The sequence below is a fragment of the Oxyura jamaicensis genome, chromosome 2, assembly GCF_011077185.1.
Source record: "Oxyura jamaicensis isolate SHBP4307 breed ruddy duck chromosome 2, BPBGC_Ojam_1.0, whole genome shotgun sequence".
In the NCBI taxonomy this organism is placed as follows: Eukaryota; Metazoa; Chordata; class Aves; order Anseriformes; family Anatidae; genus Oxyura; species Oxyura jamaicensis.
In genome coordinates, this window is record NC_048894.1 from 416,726 (window position 1) to 426,981 (window position 10,256).

At 71.5% G+C, this 10,256-nt stretch overlaps 3 protein-coding genes across 5 annotated transcripts in view; 1 reads left to right on the forward strand and 2 right to left on the reverse strand.

Annotated features, from left to right (window-relative positions):
- ABCB8 (ATP binding cassette subfamily B member 8) overlaps positions 1-412 on the reverse strand; it is a 6,428-nt gene extending 6,016 nt beyond the window's left edge. For both annotated transcript variants that reach the window (XM_035319817.1, XM_035319816.1), the window contains exon 1: positions 395-412. The gene's annotated coding sequence lies outside the window, so the exon portion shown is untranslated. The remainder of the gene's footprint in view (positions 1-394) is intronic.
- Positions 1-4,694, forward strand: part of ATG9B (autophagy related 9B) — a 6,498-nt gene extending 1,804 nt beyond the window's left edge. For both annotated transcript variants that reach the window (XM_035319814.1, XM_035319815.1), the window contains 14 exons: positions 531-651; positions 742-785; positions 883-947; positions 1,022-1,186; positions 1,269-1,410; positions 1,515-2,263; positions 2,351-2,504; positions 2,578-2,757; positions 2,834-3,079; positions 3,206-3,417; positions 3,538-3,640; positions 3,878-3,968; positions 4,105-4,229; positions 4,322-4,694. In XM_035319814.1, coding sequence (XP_035175705.1) covers positions 552-651; positions 742-785; positions 883-947; positions 1,022-1,186; positions 1,269-1,410; positions 1,515-2,263; positions 2,351-2,504; positions 2,578-2,757; positions 2,834-3,079; positions 3,206-3,417; positions 3,538-3,640; positions 3,878-3,968; positions 4,105-4,214 — 2,361 coding nt within the window. In that variant the 5' untranslated portion in view covers positions 531-551 and the 3' untranslated portion in view covers positions 4,215-4,229; positions 4,322-4,694. The remainder of the gene's footprint in view (positions 1-530; positions 652-741; positions 786-882; positions 948-1,021; positions 1,187-1,268; positions 1,411-1,514; positions 2,264-2,350; positions 2,505-2,577; positions 2,758-2,833; positions 3,080-3,205; positions 3,418-3,537; positions 3,641-3,877; positions 3,969-4,104; positions 4,230-4,321) is intronic.
- A 255-nt stretch (positions 4,695-4,949) lies between these two features.
- NOS3 (nitric oxide synthase 3) lies at positions 4,950-9,919 on the reverse strand. Its single transcript, XM_035319753.1, has 9 exons — positions 9,809-9,919; positions 9,545-9,732; positions 8,879-9,060; positions 8,053-8,263; positions 7,524-7,611; positions 6,557-6,678; positions 5,681-5,829; positions 5,244-5,438; positions 4,950-5,168 (listed from the first exon to the last, which is right to left on the reverse strand). Exons 2-9 carry the CDS (start codon positions 9,720-9,722, stop codon positions 5,046-5,048), a joined length of 1,248 nt encoding a protein of 415 aa, XP_035175644.1. The 5' UTR covers positions 9,723-9,732; positions 9,809-9,919; the 3' UTR covers positions 4,950-5,045.
- Positions 9,920-10,256: the final 337 nt, after the last annotated feature.

Genomic DNA, 10,256 nt, shown 5'->3' on the forward strand with positions numbered 1-10,256 from the left:
TTTTGGGGTCCTATCCTGCTCGGGGAGTTACAGGGGTCCCATCCTTCCCCAGGGGGTCTGCTCCCTCCCGGGCACCATCGGACCGCAGGGCATGGTGCTGGGCCCTGGTCCTGGCCACGCCAGCAGGCTGCGGGGTGCTCGCTGCCACGGGGCTGGGGATGCCCCATGCTGGGTGCAGCTGAGCCCCGCTGGCACCGCACGGAGCAGGTCGGGGTGCCGGCGGTGATCCGGCCGGCGGGACGGGACCAACGGCCTGGCCCTGCCCGGGGCCGTGCCCGCGGCTGCGGTGCGGGGCCAGCTCAGGCCACCCGAATTCGGGGCACGCGGGCGGCTCTCTGTGGCCTCCCCGGCATTTCCTGTGCCCGGCCCCGGGGCAGACAGCTCAGCCTGGCGCGGCACGGCTTGGTGCGGCACGGCACGGCACCCCTGTGGCTGGGTGGGGGCCCCATCCCCGCCCCGCTGCCGGGGGTCCCGTGCCGGGGGCTCTCCGGTGCCAGCGCACACGTCCTGCCTCATCCCGCCCCGCGCAGGCGGCACGGCCGGAGGCAGCGATGGCGGCGCAGGCCGAGTACCACCGGCTGGAGGACTACGAGGAGGACTCTCCCCCCGGCGAGGAGGAGCTGCTGGTGCACGTCACCGAGGGGCTGCAAGGTGGGGGCACCCCCCGCCGGCCCCGGGGGGGGGGCGGCTGGAGATGTGGCACCGGCTGAGCCCCTCCCCGGTGTTTTTCTCTCCCTCCAGACTCCTGGCACCACATCAAGAACCTGGATAATTTCTTCACCAAGATATCCTTGCCGGGCTGCGTGCCCGCCTGCGGGGGGGGTGGGGAGGTGCGGGGGGGGGAGGCAGCACCCCGGGCACATTCCTTAACGCGCGCCCAACATCTACCACTTCCACCAGAAGAACGGCTTCGCCTGCATGATGCTCTCCGACCTCTTCGAGCTGGTGTAAGTGCTGCTGCGGGGCGGGGGCCGGGGCTTTGCCCCCCACCCCCGCACTGAGCCCCGTGCCCCCCCCCCAGGCAGTTCCTGTTCGTCGTCACCTTCAGCACCTTCCTGCTGTGCTGCGTGGAGTACGACGTCCTCTTCGCCAACCGCCCGCTCAACCACAGCCAGGCGCCGGCCCCGGAGCGCAGCAAGGTGACGCTGCCCGACGCTATTCTGCCCGCGCCGCAGTGCGCCCAGAGGTGAGGAGCGGGGGCACGGGGGGGGCGCGGCGATGCGGTGGGCCCCCTCCCCGAGCCACGTGTGCCCATCCCGCCCGCCCAGGATCCGCGCCAACGGCTGGGTCATCTTCCTGCTGGTGATGGCGGCGGTGTTCTGGCTGTACCGCCTGGTGAAGGTGCTGTGCAGCCTGCTGAGCTACTGGGAGATCCGCGCCTTCTACATCAAGGCCCTGAACATCCCCTCGGTGAGCGGGGCCAGACGGGGCGCCGCTGGGACGGGCACCCCGGGGCCGCCCGTGCCCGTGGTGGTGCCGGCGTGCCCGCGGCGACCCGCCTCTCCTCGGCGCAGGACGGGCTGTGCAACTACAGCTGGCAGGAGGTGCAGGCGCGGCTCATCTCGCTGCAGCGCGAGCAGCAGATGTGCGTGCACAAGAAGGAGCTGACGGAGCTGGACATCTACCACCGCATCCTGCGCTTCAAGAACTACACCGTGGCCATGGTCAACAAGTCGCTGCTGCCCGTGCGCTTCCGCCTGCCCCTGCTGGGCCACGTCGTCTTCCTGACGCAGGGCCTCAAGTACAACCTGGAGCTGCTCCTCTTCTGGGGCCCCGGCTCGCTCTTCCAGAACAAGTGGAACCTGCAGCCGCAGTACAAGCGGGCGGGCTCGCGGCTGGAGCTGGCGCAGCGCCTGGCGCGCACCATGGTGCTGCTGGGGCTGGCCAACCTGCTGCTGTGCCCCTTCGTGCTGGTGTGGCAGGTGCTCTACGCCTTCTTCAGCTACACCGAGGTCATCAAGCGGGAGCCGGGCAGCCTGGGCGCGCGGCGCTGGTCGCTCTACGGCCGCCACTACCTGCGGCACTTCAACGAGCTCAACCACGAGCTGCAGGCGCGCCTGAGCCGCGGCTACAAGCCGGCCACCAAGTACATGAACTCCTTCACCAGCCCGCTGCTCACCGTGCTGGCCAAGAACGTCGGCTTCTTCGCCGGCTCCATCCTGGCCGTGCTCATCGTCCTGACCGTCTACGACGAGGACGTGCTGACCGTGCAGCACATCCTCACCGCCATCACCCTGCTGGGGCTCGTGGTCACGCTGGCCAGGTGGGTGCGCCGTGCCGCGCCGCGCCGTGCCACCCGCGGGCACCAGGGCTGCCGTGGCGCGGTCCGACGCCCGCCCCTGCCCCGCAGGTCCTTCATCCCCGACGAGCACATGGTGTGGTGCCCGGAGCAGCTGCTGCAGCGCGTCCTGGCGCACATCCACTACATGCCCGACCACTGGCAGGGCAACGCCAGCAAGTCGGAGACGCGCAACGAGATGGCGCAGCTCTTCCAGTACAAGGCGGTGAGCGCGGGCCGGCGGCCGCGGCAAGGGGGGGCCCCTCCTGCCCCCTGACGCCCTCCCTGCCCCTCCCCAGGTCTTCATCCTGGAGGAGCTGCTGAGCCCCATCCTCACCCCCCTCATCCTCATCTTCGCCCTGCCCGCCCGCGCCCTGGACATCATCGACTTCTTCCGCAACTTCACGGTGGAGGTGGTGGGGGTGGGCGACATCTGCTCCTTTGCCCAGCTCGACATCCGCAATCATGGCAACCCCCAGGTGAGGGGGCCGGGCCCGGGGGGCCGGGGCCGAGCGCTGCCGACCCGCTCCCCCTGCTCACCCCGCTCCCCCGCAGTGGCTGTCAGCGGGGCACACGGAGGCCTCGGTGTACCAGCAAGCCGAGAACGGGAAGACGGAGCTGTCGCTGATGCACTTCGCCATCACCAACCCGCGCTGGCAGCCGCCCCCACAGAGCGAGCTCTTCCTCAGCCACCTGAAGGAGAAGGTGCAGCAGGACGCGGCCGCCGCGCCGCCCGCCCAGCGCATCCTGGCCGAGGGGCCCCTGGGCACCTCGCTGCTCTCCGACGACTCGGCCACGGCGGTGAGTGGGGTGCGGGTACTCCCGTGGGGACTGCGGCGCACCGGGGCCAGCACCCCCCGGAGCTGGGGGGTGGCACGGCGGGGATTCGGCTTGGCACGGGCAGCTCTGACCGCGGTGTCTCCGCAGCCGGACGGCTTGCTGGCCAGCGTGCTGGCCCGCCCCATCCTCTCGGCCAGCGGGCTGGTGTCCCGGGAACGGCGCTTCATCCAGCCCTGCAGCACGGCCAGCGCCGCCGCCAGCGTCCTGGCGTCCCTCTCGTCCCCGCTGCCCGGGCGGGCACGCGTCCCCTCCGCCGACAGCCCCGGCTGCCACAGCGACCGCCTGCTCCCGGAGGAGAGGTGCTGCCGCCGCGTGTCCGGGGCTCGGAGCCCTGCCGGGGGCGCGGGGTGGGCGTGGGGCTGGTGGGGTGGGGGGTGCCCTCACCCCGTGCCAGCCCCGTACTTGTGCTCTGCCCACAGCTTGCTGCTGAGTGAGTCGCGCCTGCTCAGCCTGAGCCGCTCTGCCGTGCTCGCCGAGGTGGCCTCGGCCGAGATGAGCCTGCACGCCATCTATATGCACGAGGTGAGGACCCGGCCCCTGCCCCGTGGGGTCCCCGTGGCCGTGCCCCTGCCGCCCCCAGAGCCTCCCTGGTCCCCATCCCTGAGCCGCAGCCCCCCCCCTGCACCTGGCTGGGCATCACCGCAAGCCCCCTCCTGCCACCCTGTGCCACAAGACCCCCACCCCTGCCAGCCCGGCCGCCCCACGCTGTGTGCCCCCCCCCCGGGGGGCAGCGAGCGGTGACTGCCTGTCCCCCCCCAGCTCCACCAGCAGCAGCAGCAGGGCCCTGCGCCCCTGGCCGTGGGGCTGTGGGTGGCTGCAGGGGCTCCCAAGCAGCCCTCCGTGACCGCAGGTGAGTGCCGCGGGGTGCCGGATGCGCGCCGGCCCCAGTGCCTGCGGGGCTGAGCCGGGGGTGGCTGGGGGGGCTCCCCGGACCCCACCCTGGGGGGCTGTGGGGCACAGAGTGCCCTGACCCCGCTCTGTGCCAGGCTCGGCTGCCCGTGCCTCGCAGGCTCAGCTCCGGGAGATGCCGCTGGGAGGCTGGGCCGAGGAGGAGGAGGAGGAGGAGGAGGAGGAAGAGGAGCAGACGACGGGCTAACTGCCCATTGCTCCGGTGAGTGCAGAGGGGAGACTTGCCGCCCCCGGGGCCGGGCCCTACGGGGTGCACGTGCTGCAGGGTGCCCTGACGGCCCCCTTTCCCCGCAGGTTCCTGGGTGCACCAACAGCGCCCGGCACCCCCAGGCCCGGGGGAGCTGCTGGAGGGGGCGGCCGGGGGCCGGGCGCCGTGGGGCCGCTCGATGCCGCCTGCTGCAGCCGGGGGCCCGACCGTGAGGACCCCCGCGTGGCTGCATCTCTGTGCCGGTGCCTGGCCTGCGGCGTGGGGCTGGGGCGCTGCCGGGGGCAGCCGGCCCCACCAGGTGCTATATTTATACGGGGGGCACGGCGCACCCGGGGCTGCTGCCGTCCCCGCTGCCCACCCGTGCCGGGGCCCCCCCACTGCTGTGGCCAAGCCTGGGGTGACGCAGGACCCCCCTCGGCCCCGGGAGCCCCAGGGGCAAATAAAGGTTTACAGACTGGCTGTGCTCCGCGTGGGGACCGGGAAAGGGGTGGCAGGGGGGTGGCACCGGGGGGACGCCGTGGTTCATGGTGCTTTGTGACGTGCCGCCGGGGTGCGTGGGGAGCTGCTGGTGCTGCTCACCCGCTGCCCCCCTCAGCCCCATCCCTGCCTGCGGTGTGCAGGGGCCGCCGAGGCGCTGCCTGGACCCCAACCCACGCATGCCCCCCCCCCCGCGCCACCCCCAGCCCCAGCAGAGCCCCCCGGGACGCAGGACGCCGTACGGGGTTATCAAAACTAAACCTTTACCGGGGGCGGGCGCTGCCTGCAGCGGGGGGGCAGCAGCGCGGGGGCACGGGGGGGTCCCCGGCGCGCTCAGGGGGCCGGGCGCGGCGGCCGGCGCTCCTGCATGGAGAAGGACTGGCTGCGGATGCGGAAAGCCACCTCCTGCGTGCGGAAGGTGAGGCCGAAGATGTCCTCGTGGTACCGGTTCTTGTCCTGCGGGGAGGGGGCAGTGGGGACAGCGGCTCCGGGCACCCTCCTCAGGTCCTCCCCGCGCCCCCCATCCCTTACCCGCAGCTCGCTGATGAAGTCCCCCGCCTGCCCCAGCGTCATGCCGGCCTGCTGCACCAGGATGTGCTGCACCGTCTGCAGCACCTCGGTGGCCATCGTCACGTCCCCGCACACGTACATGTGCCCCGCGCACTGGCACAGCACCCGGTGCACCTCCTCCGCCAGCTGCGTCCGCAGCACGTCCTGCACGTAGGCCTGGGGGCACGGGGGCTGCGCTGAGACCCGCACGTGGCCCCCGTCCCTGTCCCCATCCCCATCACGTCCCTGTCCCCATCCTCACCCCATCCCCATGTCTCCGTCCCCTCTGTGTCCCCACGCCAGCCCTGCCTCTCTCCCTCTGCGCGCCCCCAGCCCTGTCCCCATCCCTGTCCCTATCTTGCCCTGGCCCCCACCTCCGTCCCCTCCCTGCCCTGTCCCCATCCCTGTCCCCGTCCCACCTTGGGGGTGTCGGGCTCACGGGAGAAGGCGGTGAGGACCTGGCTGAGCGCCCCCCGCTCCCGCGCCTCCTCCATCTCCTGCCGGTAGATGTGGTCCAGCGCGGACGAGCGGCAGCCGAACACCAGCACCATGGTGCCCAGGGGGCCGCCTGCGGGGGGCAGCGGCTGCAGCACCACCCCACGGCCCCGTCCACACCTCCCCGTCCCCGTGTGCCCACGTCCCCCCATCCCTGTGTCCCCACGCACAGTGTCCCCGTGTCCCTGTGTCCCCACGCACAGTGTCCCCGTGTCCCCGTGAATGCTGGTCCCACATCCCACATGCACAGCACTTGTGTGGCCCCATGCACGGTGTCGCCATGTCCCTGTACAGTGTGTCCCCTGTGTCCCCGTGCGTGGTGTCCCAGTGTCTCATGTCCCCACGCGCGGTGTTCCCACGTCCCCATGAATGGCATCCCTGCAACCCAATGTCACCACAGTGTCCCCACCCACGGTGTCCCCATGTCCCAGTGCCCCGGTATCCCCGTGCGTGGTGTCCCCGTGCCCCTCCACCCGATGTCCCCTTGCCCCCCGTGGTGTCCCCATGTCCCCACGTCCCCACGCATGATGTCCCCAGGCACAGTGTCCCCACGCACGATGTCCCCTTGCCCCCTGCACAGTGTCCCCTGGCCCAATGTCCCCGTGTCCCCACGCCCGGTGTCCCCATGTCCTGGTGCCCCCATATCCCCGTGCACAGCGTCCCTGTGTCCCCGTGCGTGGTGTCCCCGTGCGTGGTGTCCCAGTGTCCCACGTCCCCACGCCCGCTGTCCCCGAGTCCCGGTGCCCCCGGGTCCCCCCGCCCGATGTCCCCTCGCCCCCCGCGGTGTCCCGGTGCCGCACCTCCGCCCTGCAGCTCGTGCAGCCGCTGCTGCCAGAAGCTGCGGAAAGGCGCCACGCCGGTACCGGGTCCCACCAGGATGCACGGCGCGTCCGCGGCCGGGGGCAGCCGGAACGAGGGGGCGCTGCGGGGCGGGGCCAGGCGGAGGGGGCGGGGTCAGGCGGGTGGGGCGTGGTCAGGCGGAGGGGGCGGGGTCAGGCGGAGTGGGTGGGGTCAGGCGGAGTGGGTGGGGTCAGGCGGATTGAGTGGGGTCAGGCGGGAGGGGGCGGGGTCAGAAGGGAGGGGCGGGGTCAGACGGAGGGGGCGGGGTCAGGCGGAGGGGGCGGGGCCAGACGGGTGGTTGCGGGGCCAGGTGGGTGGGGCGGGGTCAGGGTCAGGCGGGAGGGGGCGGGGTCAGAAGGGAAGGGGGCGGGGTCAGCCAGGCGGGCGCGGGGCACGGCGGGAGGTGTAGTCCGGGGGAGCGCGGGGCGTGCCGGGGGTTGTAGTCCGGGGAGGGGACGGGGGAAAGGCGCTGAGGGAGGGCGAGGGGCGGCCGCGGGCCGGGAGCTGCGGGGCTGGGGCTGGGCGGGGGCAGGGAAACGGGGTTGGGGCACCGAGGGGTGCTGGGGAAGGTAGCTGGGGAGGGGTGGAGCACCAAAGCATGCTGGGAAGTGTAGTTTTGGGAGCACCGAGACATAGCGGGGAATGGGGGGGGGAGGGGGTCTGAGGCACCAAGGCATGCTGGGAAATGTAGTTTTAGGGGCTGGGGGGGCGAGGCATGTTGGGAAATGTAGTGTGGGGGCTATTGCACCAAGGCACGCCGGGAAATGTAGTTGGGTGGGGGGGCGCTGTCGCACCGAGGCATTCTGGGAAATGTAGTTTTGGGGCTGGGGCCAGAGGCATGCTGGGAAATGTAGTTTGGGGCTATAGCACCGAGGCACGCGGGGAAATGCGTTTTGGGTCTGGGGGCGCGGCGCAGCGGTCCCTCACCCCCGGATGAAGGCGGGCACGGTGTCCCCGGGCTGCAGCCGCGCCAGCCACGTGGAGCAGACGCCGTGGTGCAGCGGGCCCTGGCCGTCTGCGGGCGAGAGGTGGGCTGCGGCACGCGGACACAGCCCTGCCCTGGGGCTGGGGGACGGGGCCCCCGTGCCGTGGGACATGGGGTGCTGCGTGGGGGCGTGGGGACGGCTGCTGGGACCCCCGGGGCTGCGTGGTGGGGCTGGACAGGGTGGGACCCCGAGGTATCCCGGGGACTGGCAATGCCCTGGGGACCCGGAGGTACCCCAGGGTTGGGGAGGTTCCCTGGGGACTGGTGGTGCCCTGGAGGGGTGTGGAAATTGCTTGGGGGACCCCGAGGTACCCCGGGGAGTGGCAGTGCCCTGGGGACCCAGAGATACCCCAGGGATGTGGGGGTTCCCTGAGGACTGGCGGCACCACGGGGCCATGTGGCGGCCACAGGGCACGGGGGCACCAGCACCGAGCCCCTGTCCCCCCACCCCCTGTCCCCATCCCCGCTCACTCTCGCTGTGGTAGGTGACGACGGCCACGGTGAGGTGGATCTGGCCGGGACAGGGTCCGGGTGCGGAGCTGATGGAGTAGTAGCGCGGCTGCAGCAGCGGCAGCTGGGTGAGCAGCAGGGGCGCCGGCAGCGCCACCGAGGGGAACTCCTCCAGCACCTCCAGCAGCGTGGGGCACCGGAACCACTTCCAGTCCTCGTACAGCCGGGCGTCCTGCAGCACGCACCGCTGGGCCACGCGCAGCGCCCGGCACCGCTGCCGGCAGGGACCCCGCCAGCAGGGACCCGTGTGCCAGCAGCCCAGTATCCAGATCCCCGTATCCTGGGATCCCTGTGCCCAGCATCCCTGTGCCCAGCATCCCAACATCCTAGGATCCCGGTATTCAGTGCCCCAGTATTCAGCATCCAGTATCTCAGCATCCCAATATCCCAGGATCCCAGTATCCAGCATCCAGCATCCCAGTATCTCAGCACCCCAGTATCCAGCATGCCTATATCCTGGGATTCCAGTATCCAGCATCCCAATATCCCGCACACCAGTATCTCAACAGCCCAGTATCTCAACAGCCCAGTATCTCTGCATCCCACTATCTCAGCATCCCAGTATCCCAGTATCCAACAGCCCAGTATCTCAACATCCCAGTATCCCAGCATCCCAGTATCCCAATATCCCAGTATCCAGCATCCCAGCGCCCCAGCCAGGGGGAACCCCCGCACCCAGTGTCCCAGCTGGGCAGGAGCTGCCTGTCCCAGCATCCCAGCCCGTCAGGGTCCCAGCACCCACCCCCGGCACCAGCCCGTTCCCCCCCCAGACCCCCCCAGTGCCGACCTGGCTGAGCTGCTGCAGGCGCTCGCGGTCGGCCGGCTCCTGCGCCAGTGCGGCCAGAAGCTGCAGGAACTGGGGGCTCGGCGGGGCCGTGATGTCCAGGAAGAAGGTGAGCGCCTGGTGCAGGGTGCAGGGGGGCAGGCGGCTCTGCGGCACCCAGCTCGACTTGTGGCCGGGGAACCTGCCTGCGGGACAGCGCGGGTGGGCGCGGGGACGGGCACAGGGATGGGGATGGGGAAAGGAGAGGAGGGGAGGGGAAGGGGGGAGGGGAGGGGAAGGGAATGGGGAAGGGGGGGTGAGGAAGGGGAAGAGGAAGAGAGGGGATGGGCAAAGGGATGTGAAAGGGGATGGGGAAGGGAAAGGGAAAGGGGATGAGGATGGGGATGGGGATAGGGAAGGGGATGGGGATAGGGAACAGGATGTGGATAGGGGATGAAGAGAAAGGGGGCAGGGAAGGGAGTAGGGAAGGGGAGGGGAAGGGGATAGAGATGGGATGGGAATGGGGCTGGGGAAGGGGAGGGGAAGGAGGGGCGGGTGCTCTCCCCAGGGAGGAGCGTGGCACAGTCAGACACCAGGAGCCGCCCCGTTCCCAGGCAGCCCTGGTGGGGGTCCCACTCTGGGTGCAGCCCCCATGTGGGGGTCTCTGGGGACCGGCCCCGAGGGCCCTACCGCTGCTGTCCTTCTCCAGGACCTCCACCAGGACGGGCTCGTCGGCGGGCAGCGGGTCCTCCACGCGCTCCAGCAGCTCCTGCACCAGCTCGGGGCGGTTGGCGGGGAAGACGCCGAGGTGGTCCCCGGGCAGGTACTGCAGCTCGGGCTGGCCCGCGGTGTCCAGGCGCACCAGCATGGTGGCACGGCTGCGGGGGCGGCCAGGGCACGGCGTGGGCAGGGGTCCCCACCGGGGCCAGGGGGGTGTGGGGGCGCGGGGCTCACCTGGACGCCTCGCTCTGCAGGTTCTCCACCGAGAGCACCGTGCACGGGAACACCTTGCGCTTGTGCACGTGGGCCAGCCCTGCGGGGCGGGGGTGTCAGCGGGGCTGGGGGCTTGGGGGGACGGATGGGGGTCAGAGGAGCTGGGGAGGGGTCCCAGGACCTGGAGCGATGGTGGGGGTGGGGGTTGCAGCAGTGCCTTTAGGGCTGGCTGGGGATCATTTGGGTTGGGGGCTTGATAGGGGTTGCAGGGGCTGGGGTGCTGTCTGGGGGTCCCAGGCTGGGGTGCTGCTTGTGGTGGGGGTCCCACGTTGGCCACGGGGAATCCAGCTGGGGGCCCTGGGACCGGGGGGCTTGGCCGTGGTGGGGGTCTCAGATTGGGGGGAGTTTCCCACAGGGGTCTGGTGGGGATGGGCCCATGCCAGGGCGCCGCGGGGTGCCAAGGGGCGCA

Coding starts and splice junctions, on each gene's coding strand:
- NOS3 (XM_035319753.1), bottom strand. CDS start 9,722: ATGCTGGTGCGCCTGGACACCGCGGGCCAGCCCGAGCTGCAGTACCTG. Junction 8,264..8,878: donor GCCTGCAGCAGCTCAGCCAG/GTCGGCACTGGG, acceptor TGCGTGCTGCAG/GACGCCCGGCTGTACGAGGA. Junction 6,679..7,523: donor GTGCCCGCCTTCATCCGGGG/GTGAGGGACCGC, acceptor CCCGCCCCGCAG/CGCCCCCTCGTTCCGGCTGC.